This window comes from Fusarium tjaetaba, assembly GCF_013396195.1.
Source record: "Fusarium tjaetaba strain NRRL 66243 chromosome Unknown NRRL66243_c0000097, whole genome shotgun sequence".
NCBI lineage: Eukaryota > Fungi > Ascomycota > Sordariomycetes > Hypocreales > Nectriaceae > Fusarium > Fusarium tjaetaba.
Genome location: NW_023501293.1, coordinates 14,054 through 36,299, shown reverse-complemented (window position 1 = coordinate 36,299; position 22,246 = coordinate 14,054). Strand labels below are relative to the sequence as shown.

The following is a 22,246-nucleotide window of genomic DNA, read 5'->3' as shown; positions in this document are numbered from 1 at the left end:
ACGGAAAGGTTTATGATGAAGCTCGCCTAAATTAGGGGAGATTTTAGAGGAGCTTAGGCCTAAGCTTTGTCAAGTTTAGGCCTTTCTTGTCTAAACCTTAGGGGAAGCTGCCCGGGTTTGTGAGAGATTGCCCCTGACAGCTGTGTTTCAGACCACGGACGTAAGACTGGGCGGTGCGACATTGGATGGGACCTCAGATACAGAGACTTGATACACACCTGTCGCCACTTTCACAAAACTACAACGAGGACTAGTCGTCCATAAGGCTTACAGGATCTCAAAGCACATCCCGTGGCTCGATATAGGCATGGGTTCAAATGCAATAGCGCTGATTCTTGAAAGGACCTCATTGTATTATTATGGCTAACAGGACGCTAACGTCACGCACCGAACATCAGAGGCGTCTTCAAGCCAAATGCCAGTTTCTCCATTAGTTACTCTGCATGATACCGGCATGAGTAGCACAGGTTACTGTGTTTTCTCTCGTAACACTGTTCTGATGTCAAATGAAATCTCGCGGTCGCAGGTTATCCCGCATCACGACAAATCTCATTAGCTCTTTAGGAGGGAGTCGATCGTCCTGTTCCCAATCTGATTCGCTCAGATTGTACCTGGAGCCATGCTCTCTGTACTCGATCTCGGTCAACTTGTCGCCTATCAAATCATCGAGCAGGGACAGAAAACGAGACAGTGGACTGTCCCTTTGGAGTTCATGGGAGTCTATTTCGAAATATTCGTGATCGCAATCCATGTAGATCGGATGAAGAAGAGCCAGTGCTTCATTATCGACGTGCCATAAAACGTTTCTATCGATAAGTTGAACCACCTTCCTGTATTCTTTGTTGTGGACCTGGTCAAAAAGAAATCTGATCAAAAAGGCCAATGACGGGGGATAGTCGCTAACGTGGTTGTCCGGACTAAACTTCTTGATCGTCTGATACCAGGATGGGTCAAACTCAACAGCGATGTTGGTGACAGCGTCAATAAACTGGCGCCCCCATTCGTCCTCAGCCACGACACGAAGAGGTTTCCAGTTCCTGACCAGTGGTTCCCATGACTCGGCGGTGACGCAAAATATATCTTTGTCCATATCAGTGACTTGATGCCAGGGTTCGTAGTCGCCTTTCCTGTGTATAAGCCCTTGCCGAACGTAATCGGGATGCAAAGGCTCCGAGCGGAACGAGATAACATCACCGAGACTTTTATCCTTGGTGTTCTTTTGGAAATCCGTCCAACCCTGAACACTCCAATGCTTCGCAGCAATACCTCGAGATTCCTTGCAAGCCATCCAAAGACCTGCATGCCATAGATATGCAGACCTGTTTCTTGGACCAGTCGTTTTCCATTCGCAGTTCAGTGGGGCAAGTTGCCGGTTCTCATTCAGCTTAATATAGTGTAGCCCGAGCCGATCACCGCGCCAATCGAAACATGCATCTTCCCAGATTTGCTGCCGGATTTCGTAAGGCAAGTTTGGGAATGGGTGGAAAGTGACTGGACTCATAGTGGATGGAGGATGGTTTGGCGTTGATTTGCAAGTCTGGTCGGTCAAGGAGAATTTGGAGGATGTTTGTGCTAGGGTTAAAAACTGAGAAAGGGCCTTATTTATATGTAGCATAGTTTAATGATTTATTGTATAAGCTTTGTGTTGGTCAAACCTTGAATCACAGAGGCGCAGGCTTCTGATAGGTGAGTGCTAAACCTACCAAAGCCACCTTATGACTCAACTTTAGGTTTAAAATCTTGAATCATATTGGGAAGCCAACAAAGCAGTGGTCGAGTGAGATTACATGCAGAGAAAAAAATGGTAACTTTGAGTATCTTGCTCAGATATTGTTGATTGCTAACACTAGTTCTACCAACTCTGCGACCATCATCTATCTGTAAGTTGAGGTCCAGACCCGCCATCCGCTTTGGTCTGGACAGGATGCTACCGACGAATCATTGGAACTTGTTTCTCCCGTCTCAGAACTGGTAGAAGAAAGTCAGTATCGAGGATGTGACGCCTATTACGCCGCTGGGAAGCGTCTTGTAATTTGCCCATGAACAAGTAATTGAGCTCCTCAATAAAGTCGTCCATAGGACTGTCCGGACGTGGAATATGCGTACTAAAGCCAAGAAGGCATCCCATCTCCACGTACTCCTGGCCGGAATCGAAGATCCTGCATCCACCATGCCCTTCAGTGTCGAATGATTGCCATTCAGATATATCGTCGATCAACATAACCGTCGATTGGCTCAAAGAAAAACGGTATTCGTTTGCAACTTGGAAAAGTAGTCTGATCGCAAAGGCCATTGGGGGAGGGAGGTCACGGAGAACAGTGGCGAAGTAGGTAGTCTCCACGGCCTTTTGCATTTCTTCGGCCCACAATGGGTCAAACTTGACGCCGATGTTCAGTGGTTTCTTCAATCGCCTTCGACCTCGAGCATCTTCGGCTTGAAAATATATCGGTCTCCAGGGTCTCAGAAGAGACTCCCATGAATCGCTGGTAATGAGGCATATGTCCCGATGAAGTTCTATAACTTGGTCCTGGGGCAAAGATTCGGTTTTCTGGGGGGTAACTACCCACTTGCAACGCCAATCGCGTAACTCACAGCGCATTCTGATGTAAAAGCGTTCGAGTTTCTTTACTATATCATGAGACTCCCTGCAAGCTGTCCATAGCCCTACATGCCATACATAGGTATGCCATGTAAAGCCAGATCTGGTGGTGTTGCTTGGGTCATTGGTCTTCCGATCGTAGTCCCGAGGCCAGAGGTTTCTATTTTCGTCCATATACAGGTAGTGAATGTTCCTACGCCTCTCCATCAGCTGCCGGCAGGCATATTTCCAGATTTGCTCGCGCAGCTCAAAAGGTAGTCGAGGAAAGGAGTGGAATGTGGTGGTGTCCATGATGAGCTTTGGGTGTCAGCTGTTACCGGTGGCTCAAATGTCGGTTAACGGATAAAGAAAAGATAGGGAGTCGGATCAGAAGTGCTTGTTTAAAGACAGTGGATGACTCTAGGAATATATACGTGAGACTCTCGGAAGTGAGTCAGTGTCCCAAAGAAGCTTTCTTCAATGTTGTAAATCATTGGATTTTCAGTGTGGTGGCTTGATATGTCTCGCTGAGGCGTCATAAGCTTTGAGTATCAATCAACCAAATCATTAGATGACCCCGCGCGTGATGCGTCTATTAGTTTTCTTGAACCTTAAAGTAAAGGTTGATTGGATACTGGCAGCAACCTGAACTGCAAAATCCCAAATTATCATTCACCGAAAGCGACAAGAATGAGATTCCTTCGAGTTACCTACATCGATAGTCATTTGTAGATCTTCAACTATTAATCAATTTGCAGATACCACATGCAGAAGCTTTACTTGTGAACGTTGAATCTCCCAGTATATTCTTATGAGTTCCCAATCCCAACGCTTTACAAGACCAGTGCCGTCTTCTAATTCCCAAACCGCTTTCCATCACATATCCCACAGAGAGAACGGCTCAGCAGAGTCTAATCAGAGTCAGGTCTTTTAAACCCAATATGCAAAAGTAATACGAGCACTACAGCCAATCTACACTAGCATCTCCATCGCACAGCCAACTTTTCGCTTGCGGGTTTCTCATTTGGCAAAGTTACCAGGGCAGGCTGTTTCGTCTTGGGTGGAATAGGATTGCCTTTCGTGGCCTTGAGCACCACCTCCTTATCGCGCCTAGCCATGACCCGCACCAACTTCCTAACAGACAACCCATCCGGCGGAAGCCCGTAATCGCCCCAAGCCCAAGGCGATGTCTTTCGTTTCCAGGTCAATCTATGTTTGAGAAGCCGATCAACCTGATCCAAGAACGTGAGCATAGGGGTGCTTCGGACAAGACGATTTGTGGCCAGAGGATTGCTCGGGTCGATCTGGATATACTCGTGTTTGCAATCGTAATACACCGATGGTTCCTCGGCTTTTCTGACGTACTTCCAGCCAGAGTATCTGTCGATAAGATGGATGACAGACGGTACACCCATTTGCTGAGTCGCAATTTCGCAAAAGATTCTGATGGCGAAGGCTAAAGTGGGCGATAAGCGGTCTGTCGGTCGATATTTGTCGAGGCCAGCCAACTCAGACGTCCACGCTGGGTCAAACTCTATAGCATATTCATAAATCTTATGGTTGCTGCGCTTTAGGAAGAGCTTGAACCGGGCGAGGGGCCTATAGTTGTCCGGAGCAATGCTGAACATGTCCCCAGGGGATGTAGTCATAAGCCAAGGCTCATAGGATTCCAGTTCTCGACCCCACTTGTTCCAAATCACATCTAATCCCTCTTCATTGCCATAAATCCACTTCCACAGACCGTCGTTCACCGTCTCTTCCACGTATTCGGGATGGCTTTTGGAGTAGGGGTCGTTGAACCAGTGTTTTCGCATGACCTCACGAGACTCTTTGTAGGCCATCCACAGACCTGCGTGCCAGAGGTAGGCAGACCGGTTCGCGGGTTGAGGCTTGTTCCAGCTGCAGTCTAGAGGAATACCATCGCCATTATTATCGAGGCTCACGTAGTTTATGCCATAGGATCGCTTCTTGGGAGCCTCTGGCATTGGATTTGCTGCGTCAAGACTATCCCAGTTCCATGTTGAAGAGTCGTGAATGTTTGCTGTCCAGTTTCTGATTGCTGATTCCCAGATTTGTAGTCGGAGCTCACACGGGAGCTGTGAGAAGAGATGGAAAGTTGTGGCGGCCATTATTGGAAGCCTATCAGTCTTGATACGTGGGGGTGAAAGATCCAGAGCTAAAGTTGGAAAGAAGGCGAGGTACGGAAATGGCATCTCTGTCTTCCTTAAGTATGCCATTGTTCTGTTACTTTTGTAAGTAAACCTTCACCTAAAGTCACACCCATATCTCCACAATCAAGTCGAGAGTACCTTAAGTTAAGGTTCAGTCAAGAATTAACAAGCTTTCTAATCCATAATAAACACATCAGTGATGTCAACCCTATTATGAAAGTATATCAGGAATGCACATAGGAAACGCACTATTTTCTGAAAAGGGTTTCTCAGGCACTGATCCTGAACTATCACATTCATTTCCTGTGGCCTCTCAACTCAAGACCATATTTGACCCAGGTCTCTGACGTAAGCTACTGCACAAGTACCAGGACCAGCCTCTCAGAACAACATCTCTGTTCTCTCCCCATCGGAAATTGTGCCCAAATGGCCAAAGGCATGATGGACACTCTCTGAAGTGCGGTTGATAGCTCACTCCTTTGCAGCTCCCACTTGATTTTTCCGTAAAGCAATGATAGAAAAGGAGTCCCTTATCACGAATTTCTGCCAATGCCAATTCCAACGACTAAAAGGGCCTACATTCTGGAGCTTGTCCTCCAGCAGCCTGTCCAGATGATCGAAGAACTCGAGAATAGGGCTATGACAAACGATCCGTGCAGAAGACGAGCCAGGTTTCATGCTAATCTCAACATATTCGTAGTCACAGTCGTAAAATGTGTCAAGACCAAGTTGTGTAGTATCGTCGTTTATCCATCGAGCATTCCTGTCGATAAGCCTGATTGTTGGCGTCGTGGAACGCCTTATATGTGCTGCGTCGAATACCAGCTGGAGAATAAAGGCCAGCGAAGGCTTGAACTTTTTGATGGGGTAGTAGTTGTCATGCTGTGATAGTTGGGCGTTCCAAGAAGGCTTGAATTCGAAGGTGAGTCTTCTGAATTCTCGAAGTGGGTAAGAATGCCCACTGCACGCAGCTCGCACTCCTCTGTTTAATGCAACACAAAAGATATCTGGCGAGGGATAGACCATAATTTTCTGTTTCTGTGATTCGACAATCTGTCGCCCTTCACGAGGAGAAGGTTCTATTAATACGGGCTCGTACATCGCGGACGATCCGAAGCGCCACAAGGCCGAGTCCAACGGGGTTGTGCTTGGTGGACAACAGTACTTAAACTTGGCCTTTCGCTGCTGCTCATGTTTGATGGCAGCTGCATGGGAGTCCCAGCACGCCGTCCAGAGACCTTTTTCCAATTCGTAACCTGACCTTGCTCTCTGAAATTCGTCTATCACGGTTCTATCCAGTCGAACCGGGGTTGCTACCCAGTCAAGGCCGATGTAGTGCAAACCACCGGGAAGATCTTCGACGAGCGAAATGAAGATTCCCATATCTGCAGCTGGATTTCGGGGGGCAGTTCTGGAAACTTATGGAAGCTTGAGGGTGCCATTGTATACCGACCTTGGGAAGCTAGAAGATGGTGAGATTTGACGATGCTTAGGAGAATGAAACAACTCTCTTATATTGGCCTTCGGTTGAACTTTGTGAGAGGGTTTAAAATCAGGACTTTGTTTGTGATAAAGCTTAACTTTTGACCCTCATTGTCACGCGATGCTGGTTTGTGTTACTTCCCGCGGTGTCATTTGTCTGGCTACAGACTTTAAGCCTGACTGATAAAAAGATTTGGGTAACTTAATATAAATTTAGGTTAAGCTTAGGATACCTTTTATTTTATTACCCTAAACTTAGGTCTTGTGTTTTCTTGCTCCCTAGCTCTATCAGCTCAAACTAGCACTCACAGAAGCCCAGTTGAGGCAGTATGCACTAAAAGCTACACTTACAATTGCCCGCGACAACAATCCTTGCTGAAGGTGGCTACCACTAAGCAATTGTCTAACAAAAGGGCAACTAGACTAATCGTTGCGCGTTCGATAACTGCCAAAAAGGGAATGCGAGTGAGCGAACGTAAAGCGGCCAATGACTCATCCGGCGCCCGACTCGGGAATAGCGTCAAAGGTGGCTGGGCACTCAAGAGCCTCATCCGACTACAAAAACTGCAATACCAGTAACTGACCAAACCATCAGTCAATTACATCACCACTTTATCAAATCATTGCACGCACTCTTCAAACACATCACTTATCATGGACTACTCAACAGAGCACATCGCCAATGCTTACCAGTCAAAGCGACTCGAGTACGTCCGAGCCGACAAGACCGATGAAAACCTTAAAAAGATCGCTCTCACCATCCTCCAAGATCCTGTCATCCAGGCCCTTTCAGCACCCACCATGCTCTTGCCAAAGGGGCCCAAGGAGGTCGACTCATATATAGAGTCGGTTGTCAATTCTTTGCTCGGTGTCGCTATATATCTTAGAGATGATGCCGACAACGACAAGACAGAAGACAAAGATAAGAAGCCTCGAACCATCATTGGCGTCATGTGCATCGGCTGGGGAGGCATCTCACCCACAGTTGCCCATCATCGGACTGCCGAGATTGGCATCTCTCTTGTTAAAGAGCATCAGGGCAAGGGCTACGGTAGAGAAGCCATCAACTGGATGGTGGACTGGGGCTTCCGACACGCTGGCCTGCATACAATTGGTATTACTACTACCGATTACAACCCTCGAGGAGTACATCTTTACGAGAGTATTGGCTTCAAGCTGGAAGGCAGAAGACGGCAGACTGTTTGGATGAACCGCAAGTGGTACGATCTGATCGAGTTTGGAATGACGGAAGACGAATGGGAATCACTTCGGGGTCTTGATATGAAAGAAACATAGTGTATTTTATCAATACTCAATTGCATCATATTCGCAAAACGGGATGGCCGCGAAGCTGGCGCAAAAGAGCAAGATCCGTGCTCATCTTGATCAAGGTTGGTGACAGTGGAAGGCGAAATCATGCTCGCGCAGGCAGAGACGTTGGCTCATGCTTTCTCGACCTCATGGAGCAAGAAAACACGAGACTTTAGAAGAGAGTGATATAATAAACCCAGTAAAAATTCCCTACATTTAGACAAGATTGCCTAAATCTTTTCACCACGGAGGAGAAAGGTCTCAAATTTTCTTGCCTCCCCTTGCTCGGGTAAGAGCACCGTCAGTAGACCTGGTGGTTGCCTTGAGGAGCAGACGATTTGCTCGTACCGAAAGGCATCGAGGTGGTCGTAATGATTCAGGAAATTAGAGACTCAAGACCGGCCAGTTCAATTTTCTCGAGTAGTGTAGCGAAGCAGGCGCCGAGATCTCGAACAGACACTGATGCCAGGCAAAGAATACGGCGTAAACGGCAAGGACGTCAGCCCTGTATGTAGCCAACCAGTTTTATCGCTGTGCGCTAGCTTGTTGCTACCCTTCCTCTTGACATCTAACACGACCTCAAAAGGCTAGAGATTGAGATATGACATTTGTGAAACATACGACATATATCCATCCAAAGCCTTGCTTTGCACTCACATATGCCTTCCTGTCGCTTGTGGCTGGAGAGTTCATTATCCCGATGGCTGTCTCCAATGCCATATACAGGAGGGCCTGCCGCTCTTGTGTGCTGAGAAGTTGGGCCGGGTCGTCTTGATGGTGAAAGCAGCAAACCCTCTCGAACAGTAATGAAGACAGTCGTCAGGGCAGCTACCTTTGCAGCCACAAGCTACATGGCACGCATCAGTGAGGGCAAGCTGAACTGTCGACAGGAGAGCAAGGAAAACATTTCACAGCCGACAGCCCACTGCCAATGCGACTCGCCCTTCCCACGATGACCCAATGGCATGTGGTGGGATTGTTGACCATGTAGAGATGTGTAAAGCATGTAACTGCATTGGAGATCTGTCCGTCGTAGTTGCAGAGGATCGTCGATGTCGTAATTCGTATCGTAGTCGGTCGGTCGTCGTGCGTTCGGATCAACATCGGGGGCGGTGATGATTGGGTCGTCGCTGTGTTTCGTGATCGTCGTCGTTCACTGTAGTCGTTGGTCGCTCGGTCGCTATCGCCTTTGGTCGTTTGTTCGCTTGTTCGTGGAAGGCACTTGCGTCGCTGGTGTTAGCTTGCTTGGGGCGTCGTTTATCGCTGGGGACTCGTCAATCGTTGTCGGGCCGTCGTCGTCGTCGCATGCGCGTCGTGTTTGGTGATTGTAGACTGGTAGTGACGGGTCAGTGCTTGACGGTGTAGGTGGAATAGGTAATACTGACAGCCGCTGGTATCAGGGATACTTGAAGGGCGATGAATGACGTGGGGTCTGTTGGCCTTGGGAGGCTGCGAGGGCATGACCGAACGCGCGCGATAAGTGCATCTGCAGAGATTTCGTCGTTGTTCTCAGATCCGCAACAGGATGGATCATCGCGTTAACTTTCTGTCGCAACGCGAGCGACGCGTTTGACAATCGCGTCATCCCGTCGTCTTCGACACCGCAAGGCAAGTTCGTGATGGAGGCAACGGTAGTCAACCAGTATTACCGGTAGATCTTTATCACATTTACTCCAAAGCTCTGGCACGAGGACCATCGGAGTTCGGGGCCCAAATGCTACCCTCTGGATGATGCTGAAACAGAAAGTCGAAGTGAGAGCGCACATGCAGTGTGGAATACTCAGCAGTGATCAACACTGTACGCCCGTTCCCGTTCCCTTGCACCCAGCCGAACATGAACGTGGGCAGCATTTACGCTTTGCGGGGAGCTACACGCAGCTTCATTTGTACATGCGTTCAGCTTTCGCCTTCAGGTCCGACAATCAAGAGATCAACATCCAAAGATCATTGGTGTGATCCAACTGCCATTGCGAGACCCGATGCTTGCCTTGCTTGGTGGGAGTTATTGGATCCAACGCAAAATGCCATCAACGAAAATGCAATCGATTATCCGAATCTACTGTCATTGAGCATTCGTATGGGTGGCGTATCGAGCTATCGATGTGAAACGTCGCTGATGCCTTCTGCTCACCAAGGACTTCATGGCGAGCTTCTCCGGCCTCGTTTATAAGAGAGGTAAGCGAATACTAGCAGCAAATCCGTCAGCGACGACCTTGCCTCACGAAACCAATGCTCGCATTCAGAGGTTCGTCACTCGAGAACGAGAATGAAGGGCCCAGGGCGTCCTTTGAGCATTGCGTGATGGAGGCATCGGATCGCATGTCCACGTCATTCCCAATCGCAGCCGGTCGCTCGAGGCTGAATACAGACCGCCGACGCTGTCACAGCCTCCACTGGCCTGTCATGGTGATCTTGTTTCTCCCCGTGCTCTAAGCACCAATCGGCTTACGCTAGCGGTCGCACGAATGTGGTTTGAGAAACGATTGACGGGTATGCCACTAGGCCGTGTTTGCGGATGCAGCAGTTGTCGCACACGGTTTCCTGTCGGCCCAGTGCGAGGGATAAGGGTCCGAACTGCCTGCAAATGCCGTGGTGGGTTGACTCTGAACGGTGGGCAACAGTCTGGTGAAGTCAAACCATAGACCACGAGAAGGATGGCCTAAGTCCCCGAACAGACACCGGCTGCTTCTTCGACACGAGAATTCAATGACCTCCAGGCCGTGGCTGTTCAGGCAACGATGTCAATCTGAGCACAATGCCGGTCAACTACGGCGGCAGGGCGGGGTCTGGAGCCCTTGGCACCAACCAGCGTACTGCGACAGTGTGCATAGCACCTGTCTCGGTATCAGTACTTCCTTGGGAGCACAGCTTGGCGGGTATGATGTTGATGAGAGTGTCACGAGGGCTTCCATCGAAATGTACCCTGCGTGGACAGAGGAAACGGGCAGCAATGGCCATGTCACCGCGGCATGTTCGGCTCAGAAAAAGGCTAATGTCCAACATCGAAATCTGGTCATTCATTCCTGTCTACTGGCTTCGCTGAACATGCGGCGAGATGCCATCCTTGTCCCGACTGCTTGCGAGATACAAAACGCCGGTATAAAGATGGTGTTGGGCTCATGACGCAAGCCAATGCCAAGTTATTGTCGATGGAGTTGAGGAACAGGGGAGGACGGTCCTTGAAAGCGTCAAAGGAAGTTCAGTATGCGTGACAACGATGCAGGCGAGAATTGTTCCGATCCCACTGGTCGCAGGCACCACTCAAGGCTGGTTGGCTGGGTCCAAGTGCTTTGCAGGATCGTCGACAAGAGAAGAACCGGCCGGATGTCAGCGATAGTGAATCCGAAGGGAAGTGTCCGTCACGGCATGAGTCTCAACAGTCACATAGCTGTCTGGTAGCCTCGAACCATCTTCTACCAACGACACTCGACAACTTGTTCAAAATTGCAGATTCGCCACATGCCGAGGTCTTTTTCACATCCGAGTCTCCGGCGACGGGGAACTCTTCAGTGGTTCAAGTAAACATTGAGGCTTTGTTGGCTTGGTCCGACTCAATTGGCAGCAGCAAACCGTCGACATGATCGTCATCTCTTGATGTCGTTGAGGGGGCCAGCGCTGTAAGAGCCTCGAAGCGGTCGCTTCAAAGTCAGATGCCAGCATCTGGGCTAGAGATGGCGCGGGTGCCCGTAGGATTGAGGTACTTGGTTCACGAGTCGACAACAAGTCGCTGGCCTGCATTCCAGGCCGGTGACAGACAACAGAACGAGGCCCTGAGCATCGGGGAAAGGCTTAAAGGGATGTTGAAGTCGTCTCGGAGAGCTTTGCTCACAGCAACAGGCTCGGGAACAGTGAATAATTATAGCATGGCGCTAGAATTGGAGCAGGCCGCTTCTCGCGGCGACACCCACGACGAAGCGAGCACCGCATGAGTCATGAGGAGGTAGGCGATGACTTCGAGGGCGAAACTGATGAAATGTGGCTCGTCTCTTTCGCTTCGTGAGAGTTGAGCTGGTCCGCATAGCCAGGCGCAAACTGTGCAGCGAATCGAAACAAATCAGCTCGGCAACAACGGGGGCGTGTAAATTCCCGAGTTCCCAGTGCTCCAGATACAGCTTTCAGGGCTTTGTGCCTGCAATACAGTTTGCATATATGTAGGCAGTATTGGCGGCAATGGCAAAGTCGATTGACCACATGAAGCAAGGTCGCGAAACGACTTGGTGCCGCCCAGTGTCGACCGTAGCGACTACATACAGGCCTGGTCGGGTGCCCTCTCATGGAGGCGAAAGAGAGGGTGTGGCATCTTCGTTCATGCTGGCGGTCACGGCTTCGATTCGGTCGGCAGCAACGAGGTGCTGGTGGGAACACCAGAGTTTCGTCCGTAACTTCGACTTGTTCGCCAGCCGGAGACTTCGTGCTGCGCTCTGGCTATCGTTCTGTTGATATGCAGAAAGCTGCTTGCCCATCTCGATCGGCACCCGGCCGGACTACGCAGCGGTGTTCAGGTCGGCTCTTCTCATTGCAATTGTCGTGATCATGGCAAGTCAATGCGGTGTACCTCACCAGCGACTCCTCGGAAAAGAGCGGGCCTCTGTGGTACCCCAAGGGCTGCGAAGACACGTGGGATAAAGTCGAGGAATGCAGCGGGAGCTCTTGGTCTTGCTTGAAAGCATGAAGGCCGCGTGCGCTACGCTGTTCATGTCGGAGGGACCATTTTCAAGGTAGAGCATGTATTCTTCGGCATCATTTCACAACAGGTCTGCTCGAACGGCTCGGACAGCCACGGTCGACTGTAGGCACGCTTGCGGTGTTACAGAAGCCGCTCGTTTTGCGACGGTATTATACGGTCATCTTGAGGTATGGATTCGAGGAAATGGTATGCGTCAGGGCGTAGGAAGCAGATCGTTTGTACATGCAATGCAAAATTGACGCGGGCTGAGACGCGGGCTGAGACGCGAAGGTTGTCAGGCGATGATGATTGCAAGCAAGGGGGGAAACTTCAGCGGTCGGAGAATGCGAAATCAGGGCCGTAAATGGCGTCCGATTGATTCGAGTACAAAATGTACTGGGTTCACGGTGTTGCAGGCGATGAACAGGTCATGCATAGCTGGCAAGGCGTCGGCGCTGGGGCAAGCCAGGTCGAGTTGCCTGATCACGGAGGTGCGAGTGCGAGAAAGGAGACGAGTTGCAGAGACAGTAATCGAGAGTGATTCATTTCGGTGCGGAATAGATTGTATTTGTGCTGCTTTGAGCCTTTGGTGTGTTGATTGACAGTTGCAAGTTGGAAAGAGGAGGAGCTTGCTTCAGCGATGCTGGTGGCAGAAATTTTGGGCTCGCGACCGTTAGTCATCAACGATAACCAAGGATTGCAGGGAAGTGGAATTTCGCTGAAACAATCGCGCTCAAGGTTGAATAATGTAATTTTGGTGCTGGAGACACAGACGAGAATATTGGTAGGCCTTGAATAAAGACATGACGTCGGGTAGGAACGTTTTTGCGCTTCAGTGGATAATTTCTGGTGTGCCCAAATTGTGGGTGGGGTTCATGAACCTTGACAAGTGAAAAACGCTCAACGTGGGTGAATTACTTTGATACAAACTGCTTCCGGGATCTGAGAATGCAAGTCTATTGAGACTGATTCTGCCTTCAAAGATCCCACCCGTTTGGAGTGATGCTTGAGCCCTCCCGTTGTGACTCAAATATTGCGGGCTCCAAGCGTTAGCTTACCCTGGATCTGTGCTTTCTTGGGAGTTCCGTGTCAATCACATCCAAGGATCATGCCCAATTTGCAATGCGCGATCAATCATGTTTGAATGGGTAAAATGCGACTATGCTAAACTACGAAGTAGACTATCATTGATCTAAATATCAGAGAGGTTATCGACGCCAGAAACTTCGCTCACTGAAACTAGCTCCTGGATATCTACCTCGAATGTTCACTTCCCGCTGCACTCTTCCCATCCACTCCCTTGCTTCTGGTGTAGCAGTCCACATATCCGGAATAGGAGCTCGAGTATTAGTATTACGGTCCATTCTGGTATCTTGAGGCTCTCTTCTGTCGGCCTGGTAGCTTCTACTGACCTGAGGATATCCACTATCCCTGCCAACTTCAGATTGCACATCACTCAAGAATCTACGCTCGTTTTGCCGCTGTTGCTCGTTCGCTCTCCTCGAGTAGTGCTGCTGGTTAGCTCCCGAACGGGTACCTGGTTCAACTTGCCTGTATCCTTCACCGGGAACGTATTCCCACTGCGGGCTTTCATCAGGGTCCCGTCTTCTTTGAGGCTCAACCCCTCGAGGTTCAACTCTTGGGGATTCACGTGGTGGGGGTAGTCTCGGCGTAATACGGTGTCCATCAGAAACTACAAAAGGATCAAGAAAATCCCGCTCGCGGTAGTCAGGAGTAGTGGCAGGCGATAGCCATGGCGTTGGGTTATACATTGGCCCGGCCATCCTTCGCGTCTTGGGTTCCCAGTTTGAGTTGGGATTTCGGGCTCGGTAACGTCTCATGTAATCCTCGTAAGCAGCATCGTTGTTGGCCTGGCTGTCAGACGCGAGCGGTGTTCGCTCATGATCGTTCTGTCGGTAAGCCATAATGGAGTTATCTTGGTATATTGCTTGGGGAACGAGTAAGAAGAGAAGGAGGAGTATTTATGCTTGACACCAACAGCTCATCAGTGTAGCGTTTAGACGTATGGGACTTTGATACGTGATTGACATCCTCCGGGATCATTGAGTGTCTGCCAAGATAAGGCAATAAATCCGTGAATTGACTGACATTTCTAGCTTGACTTGGGTGAAGAACGTCTTGTTCGAGATGGCAACCAGGTTCGTGTCCGCAAGAAACTCGATTCTGTCGATGGTGTTGGCGAAACGAAGTGCATTCATGCTGGAGACATTGCAGCTGGAAGTGAATCTGCTGGAAGTGAATCTGCTTGTATAAATCCTACTTCTTCAGCACCTCTCCATAAGGTATCGGACCATTCTCAATTCCCGCCGCCTCCTTGTTGAGCTGCCTGACTTTCCAGTTCATCAAAAGCCTTCTAGGCAGCAGCGGATGTCAGCCTTCGACTTCGTGAATTTCCGACCGCCTTGCGCAAAGCTCCACCTTCTTCCCACAGATCTTCAGGCTTTTTACCACATTCTTTACATTCTTTTTGTAGTATTGAGATTTTGAGCATAATTCTCAAGATGTCGACATTGTCGGGGTCTGTAGGGGCGAATGTTTGGGGGCACTATTCACTGTCTTGCCATAACCCTTCAAGTTCCCTTTTCCTTTCTGCAATCAGGGTTTCCCTGTTTTGTCGCTGACGATCCCTGATAGCCTGGTTCTGTGAGCTGTCCATTGCCTTGGCGTTTTGGTTAGTTGGTAGTTTGACACGGAGTTTGGTGCCCGCCTTACCTCTTTGTTCGTTTGATCGCGAGGCCTGAGCGTGCTCTTTTGATGAATTTTGATTAGTTTAAAGAAGATGTGGTAAGTTTTGATGACTTATGATGAGTTTTGATGATTGATGATTGATGATGAATTTTGACAACTTTTGATAAAGGTTGTTGATGTTGAAGCTGCGAGAACCGGACTTGGCTGACGAGGCGAAAAACAAAAGGGAGGCCGAGGAGCCATAAGGTAGGAACAGAGAGAGTGGAGTGCCTGCCTCCACAGAGCTGACTTGATAGGTCTTGCCTTGTTAGGTGCGGTAGCAAAGGAAAGGAGGCTGCTGCTAACTCGTGGACAGCTCTTTGACTTTCTGGAACAATGAGACTGAACGATGCCGATGCTGCTGTTGATAGGGTACTAAGAGGACTCAGTGTCCATCCAATCAAAAGGCAAGATGGCCGAGCGGTCTAAGGCGCTGTGTTCAGGTTCGATTCGAACTAGTAACGATTCGCAGTCTCGAAAGGGGCCTGGGTTCGAATCCCAGTCTTGTCAATTATTTTTGTCCGTGTCACAAAATGCCAATCGACTCTGATCCGTCTTTTGCCACGTTGAATGCCTTGAATTACAAGCTATCCTAGAAGATTTATTTCAAGTCAGTAGCTAGCCTAAGGGAGGAAATAAAACTTGATGACCTTAAACATAACTGTAAAAAGACTTAGGTAACTTGGTATAAATTTAGGATAAGTTTAGGATACCTTTTATAGAGTTTATTTTATTACCTTAGGCTAAGCTGGCCTCTGGTAGCAAGAAAACACGAGACCCAAGTTTAAATCAAAAGGCATCGCACGAGTGCGAATCGGGAGAGGCTGGCATGTCTTTGCTCCATGTGACTCTCCCTCTCCACTCGTCCCCAAATCAATTGGAGCGCTTCGATCGGGGATGTCGGAGCCGGAGTCGATGTCGCCAAGTTCAAAGCGTTTTGTCGATCTTTATCAGATTTAAGAATTTCCCCGCAGACTCCCCGGAGCCATTTGATGCTGGTTCCTTGCCTCTACCCCGGATTTTATCACTGAGTTTATTCACGAACCGAAGAGCCATGCCTAATTTTCGCAAAACGACCGGTGAACTTCGGCTGCGGCGCCGACCGGTTGGCTAGAAACAGCTAACGCGGAAACATGAGTCCATTTTGGGATCGTCATCTATAAAAGAGGTTTCTCTCTTCGCTCCTCTTCTCTTGAGTCTCTCATTGATGCTTGTTCCCTTCCATTGTGTCATTCAACTTTACCCAAAGACACGTACACAAGGTCAACATCATGTCTGAGAAGCGTGACGAGCTCGAGAAGTCCGATGTACTCCATCGCGATCTGACCAATGACTTGCCGCCAGAGGTACTCGCAACTGAGATTGCGCACGAAGTTGAGAACAACAAGTTCTCACCATGGACACCGTCTATGTTTCAGCTCTATGCTGTGCTCTTCGTGGCGTATTGCTGTGGTTGTCTCAATGGCTATGATGGCAGTTTGATGGGTGGATTGAACGGAATGAAGTCCTATCAGCGAACCTTTGACATGTAGGTTCTTAACCTCGCGGGGAGTGACATTTGACTGACCTGCTACAGGAAATCTGATGGTTCTGCTACTGGCATTGTTTTCATGATCTACAACGTTGGCAGCATTGCTGCAGCCCCAACTGTCCCTTTCACCACTGATCGCTTTGGACGCCGCGCCGGAATGTTTACTGGTGCTCTCATCATCATCATCGGCACTTGTGTTCAGTGAGTAACTACCTCGAAACTTTGCCGGCAGCGCTAACAAGGCGAAGGGCAACTGCGAAAGCCATGCCTCAGTTCATGGGTGGTCGATTCCTCCTCGGCTTCGGTGTTTCGTACTGCTGTATCGCTGCCCCAACCTACGTCAGCGAGCTTGCTCACCCCAAGGTAAGCAGCATTGCCAAGACTACCAAAACGTTACTGACAAGAATTTAGTGGAGAGGTACGCTCACCGGTCTCTACAACTGCATGTGGCCTGTCGGAGCTATCATTGCTGGCTGGGCAACCTATGGAAGCGCTTACATCAAAGGCGACAATGGCTGGAGAGTCCCAGTCTGGATCCAGCTCGTCACCTCTGGCGTTGTAGCAATCTTTGCATTCTTCCTCCCTGAATCTGTAGGTCTCTTTGTCAATATCACCACCGTTCACTTACTGACCTAGTGATAGCCCCGATGGTTGATCGCCAATGACAAGCACGATGAAGCTGCTGCCATCCTCGCCAAGTATCACGGCGAAGGATCAGTCGACCACCCTATTGTACAACTTCAGATGAAGGAGATGATGGCCCAGATCTCGACTGAGGCTTCAGACAAGAGATGGTGGGACTACCGTGAGCTCTGGAACTCGCACAGCAACAAGCGACGTCTCATCTGTGTTCTCGGTATGGCTATCATGGGTCAAGCATCTGGTAACTCGCTCTCAAGCTACTACCTCGTCGCTATGATGAACACGGCTGGTATCAAAGATGAGAAGCTTGTTCTTGCTCTTAATGCTACCAACAGCGTTCTTGGACTCCTCGGCTCGGTCATCGGTGCCCGTCTGACTGACCGTGTTGGCCGTCGACCTCTTCTCATTTACAGCATCCTCTTCTGTTCAGTCATCTTCGCTGTCATCACAGGAACATCCAAGATGGCAGTTGACGACCCAAGCAACAAGAACGCAGCGAATACCACCATCGCCTTTGTCTTCCTCTTCGGCGTCGTCTTTTCACTTGGATGGACGGCTCAGCAAAGCATGTACATCGCAGAGACACTCACTACCTCGACACGAGCCAAGGGAACAGCACTGGGTAACTGGGCATCCAGCTGTATTTCCCTTGTCCTGGCCTACTCTTCAGGGCCAGCCTTTGAGAAGATCGGTTACTACTTCTATCTGGTTTTCGTGTTCTGGGACCTGCTTGAGGCTGCGTTTATCTTCTTCTTCTTCCCAGAGACGAAGGACAGGACACTGGAGGAGCTTAATGAGGTCTTTGATGCCCCTAACCCTGTTAAGAAGTCGCTAGAGCCTAGGACTGCTGAGACGGTTCGGGCGACCATGAACCAGAATGAGGCAAAGGTTATTGATGTTTAGACAGCTGTGAGCTGTGGTATAGAAGGCTGTCTGTCGATATGCGTATAGATCTCAAAGAGCCTGGTTAATCTACAACGATATACCTCTGTAATACTCTGCCATATCGAAGAAACTAAGAAATGATCATTTCGGGACTACGTAGTGTCCTGTCACGACAGTAGCGGTCTCACGTATCTTCGCACGGCCAATGATTCTATCACGCTCCATGTATAATTCCGAGCCCCTGGCAGAGGACGTACCATTGACTGCACGTCGCCACGAACCTCAACTGAACCATCGCATCTGTCAAGCTGGATTTGCGACACGGTATGAGAGTTCAGACGGTGAAGTAAGCATGCCATTACTCCGTCGATGGTCCGATGCAACATGCACCACGAGGTGCAAAAGTCTTGGCTCAGGTAACGTTGGAACAAGGATATGTTCTTCCCGGCTCCGACACCCCCGGGCATCACTCCATCTCCCCCTGTCGATTACCCCAGACCTTTCACTCCTTGTTTACGTCGGCCCCGCATATGGGCCGGCAGATCATGTGAAGTACTCACAAAGGAAGGTTCCTATGATTGAACCAAAGTCTCCAAATTGGTGCGCATATGAAAAAAGCCGATGGAGGAAACTGCAATGTCGATCATATAAACTTAAACTGGTTTTCAAGTACCGAATACCCGAGTAGAGCTAAGAAGAGGTCGAGTGTAAAGTAACGGAGACTTACCCCAGAAAAGAGATTCTTCACGTCGGGCCATGTCTCGCCGGCGTCCGAGCATACCGCAAAGAGAATTGAGCCGGGGCGAAGTATAATAAGAACCTGGAGTAATCCTCAAGTTGGTCCAGATCAAGCTCCAAGAACTGCAGAAGTCCCATGCCAGATCGCACGATGCCTCGCTTCTTCTCGACTCTTGTTACTGTCCTTGCAGCCAGCACGGTGCAGGCTTCTCTTGACATCGTATCCGGAGCAACATGGACAGCTGTAAGTCAACTCAAAGCTCAATGTGTGATCACTTGCTGACCGGACTCTCCTTAGACCAACACTGGTGAGCATGTCCAAGCTCATGGCCACGGCTTGATGTAAGTGTCACACTCCATCTTCTCGGACAGAGATCTGACTTTCCAAGTGAGGTTGATGGAACCTACTACATGATCGGCGAGGATAAGACCGACGGAACATACTTCCAGAACGTCAACTGCTACTCTTCCACCAATCTCGTCGAATGGACATACCGAGGCGCTCTCCTCTCCCGCACCAGCGATGCAGGGGACCTCGGTCCCAACCGTATCGTTGAGAGACCCAAGGTCATTTACAACGACCAGACAAAGAAGTATGTTCTTTACATGCACATCGACAGCCCAGACTACAAGGATGCGCGGGTTGGTATCGCAACTGGTGATAGTGTATGCGGTAAGTATACCTATTACCGAAGCTTCAGACCTCTTGGTAAGCAGAGTCGTGATATGGGACTTTTCAAAGATGATGATGGGTCAGCATATCTCCTGACTGAAGACGTAAGCCTTTCACTGTGCGCTTTGGTTGAGGACAGGAACTGATCAAATTACAGCGAGAGTATGGAACGCGAATCATGGCATTGTCAGACGACTACCTCAACGTCACTGAGATCACGTACGAGTGGCAGTACTTTGCTGAGTCCCCAGCTATGCTGAAGCAGAACGGATACTACTTTATCTTTGGCTCTCATCTGACCGGCTGGAATGCCAATGACAATGTAAGCGGCCCCCCTGACCTTTGTCTATACTGCAAGTTTATTAATTCAACATCACAATAGATCTACAGCTACGCCAAGTCGATATCTGGTCCATGGTCCAACTGGACCGAGTTTGCACCTGTGGGATCAAAGACCTATCAGAGCCAGGTCAGCTACATTCAGCCTCTTGGCAACGGCAACGCCATCTACATCGGTGATCGCTGGGTCTCTACAAACCTTGCTGCTAGCACCTACGTCTGGCTTCCCCTCGAGGTTGATGGCAACAAGGTTACACTCAGCTGGTACGACTCTTGGTCGCCGAACCTCTCAAAGGAAACTTGGTCTGAGACAAAGATGACAAAGATTGAGGGTGAGACCGCCACGATGGGTAATGATGCCAGAGTCATCTCATGCAGCGAATGCAGTGGCGGTAAAGCCGTCGGCTACATCGGAGGTGACAAGAAAGGCACTCTTACATTCAAGAACATCAAGAGCTCTGGCGGAACAGCAACTATCAACGTCAAGTACCGAAATGGCGACACCGGATCACGATATGCCACCGTCAACGTTAACGGCGAATCTCAGAAGCTTGCGTTCTTGTCTACCAGCCATCTTTCTCAGACGGGACTCAGCAGGGGTTTCTTTGATCTGAAGGAGGGGTCAGATAACACGATCACCATTTCCAATGATGATGGATGGGGTCCTGATGTGGATGCGCTGATGCCACCAGCGGCATAACTTGGACGGAAAGATGATGTTGAGGTATATGAGGTGTTATAATCGGATGCAATTTTGGCGCCCTCCTGGATGCACAATGTCAGTCACTGAAGTCGAGTGTGCTTCTTTGTAGCACATAAGTTAGTCATTGGATTCAATTTGACTCCATCGAAGACCCATTAGTGAAAATCGTGAGGCATGAGTTTGCGAACTTGGCCATTAGTTCATGCGGGGTAGTAGCAAGCAGGAGGCTAGATGCCGGCTTTTGTATCCCAAATAGGCCATAATTATACGATAAGTAATCAGGTCTTATGATACGTGCACCATAGTGGATCTTATTGCTTGTCTTGGAGCAATGGTATCAACGATGCAACGTCTGTTGGGCTTGAGATCGCAAACTATTTCCTTGAGACATCTTTGGACACGGATCTCGGCATGTCACCTGCACCAACTACCATCATGAAGCATTCACTTATCATGAGACTTGAAAGATGAATACTTTGGCCACGTATAAATAGGCCTTCTCGCCTCAGCATCAAGATGGAAAAGTAGCAGAGCGCGCCATCCGGATCTTGTCTTTCCTCAACTTGTAATAACAATATTTACTCTCCCTATCATGGACCAAGGTGTCAAAGTCGGTGCTGTGCAAGCAGAGCCTGTATGGCTCGACCTTGAAGGAAGCGTTGACAAAACCATCTCCTTGATCGAGAAAGCTTCCGCCGATGGAGTTCAAGTACTTGGGTTTCCCGAAGTTTGGATCCCCGGTTATCCATGGTATGATCGAAATCTGTCAGCTGGGACGGTTTCATCTGCTATATACGCGTGGTGCTAACTCGACTACGCAGGCAGATGTGGACGTCACCAGTCATCAACAACGGGGCTTGGATCCACGAGTACATGGCCAATTCAATGCGCCGGGACTCACCTCAGATGAAACGAATCCAACAAGCCGTCAAGAAAGCAGGTATGTTCGTCGTTCTCGGGTACAGTGAGCGAGATGGAGCAAGCCTGTATATGGGACAGTCATTCATCGATACAGATGGTAAAATCATCCATCATCGACGGAAGATCAAGCCAACTCACGTGGAACGAACAATCTGGGGTGAAGGACAAGCTGAATCGCTCAAAGTCGTTGTTGATACCAAGTTCGGAAAGGTTGGCGCCTTGAACTGTTGGGAGCATTTGCAGCCATTGCTTCGATACAATGAATATGCGCAGGGTGTGCAAATACATATCGCCAGCTGGCCAGCTGAGTTTGAGATGCCAGACCCTGAAAAGCTTGCTTGGCTGTACCATGAGACTGGCGAGGCGAGCTATCGCGCAAGTCAGTTCATGGCCATCGAAGGGGCAACTTTTGTCGCTGTGGCCTCACAGGTTCTCACTGAGAAGAACTTGGAAAGGAATGGACTTACAGGCAATCCTGTTACAAAAACAGTAAGATGACTTCACTTGAAGATGGACAGACTGCTGACTGGTGATGTAGCCAGGTGGTGGATTCTCGATGATCTTTGGGCCTGACGGCAAGCCACTTGCAGAGCCTATCGGTGACGGCGAAGAGGGCATCATCACGGCTGTGGTCAATCTGAGAGATATTGATAAGCCCAAGGCTTTCATTGATGTTGTTGGGCATTATGCGCGGCCTGACCTGCTGAGTCTCAAAGTCAACGAGAAGGTGGCAAAGCATGTCATCGTGGATTAGTGACGAGGCAAGATCTCGTGATGCGGTCTCTCTCTAGCCTTATCCAAGGGTCGTGTTACCATCGCCATGGCGAGTTTGTTCTCTGTGGAGGTTTGGATCATTCG

General features: G+C 49.4%; 9 protein-coding genes across 9 annotated transcripts; 4 read left to right on the top strand and 5 right to left on the bottom strand.

Annotated features, from left to right (window-relative positions):
• Positions 1-502: 502 nt before the first annotated feature.
• FTJAE_5132 (uncharacterized protein) lies at positions 503-1,501 on the bottom strand (the record flags this gene model as incomplete). Its single annotated transcript, XM_037351609.1, has 1 exon — positions 503-1,501. The coding sequence occupies one exon, from the start codon at positions 1,499-1,501 to the stop codon at positions 503-505; it is 999 nt and encodes a 332-aa protein (XP_037207738.1).
• A 426-nt stretch (positions 1,502-1,927) lies between these two features.
• On the bottom strand, positions 1,928-2,890 carry FTJAE_5131 (uncharacterized protein; the record flags this gene model as incomplete). Its single annotated transcript, XM_037351608.1, has 1 exon — positions 1,928-2,890. One exon carries the CDS (start codon positions 2,888-2,890, stop codon positions 1,928-1,930), a length of 963 nt encoding a protein of 320 aa, XP_037207737.1.
• A 665-nt stretch (positions 2,891-3,555) lies between these two features.
• On the bottom strand, positions 3,556-4,707 carry FTJAE_5130 (uncharacterized protein; the record flags this gene model as incomplete). The annotated part of the gene is made up of 1 exon (XM_037351607.1): positions 3,556-4,707. The coding sequence occupies one exon, from the start codon at positions 4,705-4,707 to the stop codon at positions 3,556-3,558; it is 1,152 nt and encodes a 383-aa protein (XP_037207736.1).
• A 513-nt stretch (positions 4,708-5,220) lies between these two features.
• On the bottom strand, positions 5,221-6,132 carry FTJAE_5129 (uncharacterized protein; the record flags this gene model as incomplete). Its single annotated transcript, XM_037351605.1, has 1 exon — positions 5,221-6,132. The coding sequence occupies one exon, from the start codon at positions 6,130-6,132 to the stop codon at positions 5,221-5,223; it is 912 nt and encodes a 303-aa protein (XP_037207735.1).
• A 753-nt stretch (positions 6,133-6,885) lies between these two features.
• FTJAE_5128 (GNAT family acetyltransferase) lies at positions 6,886-7,527 on the top strand (the record flags this gene model as incomplete). Its single annotated transcript, XM_037351604.1, has 1 exon — positions 6,886-7,527. One exon carries the CDS (start codon positions 6,886-6,888, stop codon positions 7,525-7,527), a length of 642 nt encoding a protein of 213 aa, XP_037207734.1.
• Positions 7,528-13,416: 5,889 nt separating this feature from the next.
• FTJAE_5127 (uncharacterized protein) lies at positions 13,417-14,133 on the bottom strand (the record flags this gene model as incomplete). The annotated part of the gene is made up of 1 exon (XM_037351603.1): positions 13,417-14,133. The coding sequence occupies one exon, from the start codon at positions 14,131-14,133 to the stop codon at positions 13,417-13,419; it is 717 nt and encodes a 238-aa protein (XP_037207733.1).
• A 2,094-nt stretch (positions 14,134-16,227) lies between these two features.
• On the top strand, positions 16,228-18,032 carry FTJAE_5126 (lactose permease; the record flags this gene model as incomplete). Its single annotated transcript, XM_037351602.1, has 5 exons — positions 16,228-16,484; positions 16,533-16,688; positions 16,736-16,850; positions 16,899-17,078; positions 17,130-18,032. 5 exons carry the CDS (start codon positions 16,228-16,230, stop codon positions 18,030-18,032), a joined length of 1,611 nt encoding a protein of 536 aa, XP_037207732.1.
• An 871-nt stretch (positions 18,033-18,903) lies between these two features.
• On the top strand, positions 18,904-20,464 carry FTJAE_5125 (glycosyl hydrolase family 43; the record flags this gene model as incomplete). Its single annotated transcript, XM_037351601.1, has 5 exons — positions 18,904-18,996; positions 19,051-19,094; positions 19,142-19,529; positions 19,583-19,747; positions 19,808-20,464. 5 exons carry the CDS (start codon positions 18,904-18,906, stop codon positions 20,462-20,464), a joined length of 1,347 nt encoding a protein of 448 aa, XP_037207731.1.
• Positions 20,465-21,059: 595 nt separating this feature from the next.
• Positions 21,060-22,142, top strand: FTJAE_5124 (aliphatic nitrilase; the record flags this gene model as incomplete). The annotated part of the gene is made up of 3 exons (XM_037351600.1): positions 21,060-21,217; positions 21,289-21,877; positions 21,927-22,142. 3 exons carry the CDS (start codon positions 21,060-21,062, stop codon positions 22,140-22,142), a joined length of 963 nt encoding a protein of 320 aa, XP_037207730.1.
• Between the last annotated feature and the right edge of the window lie 104 nt (positions 22,143-22,246).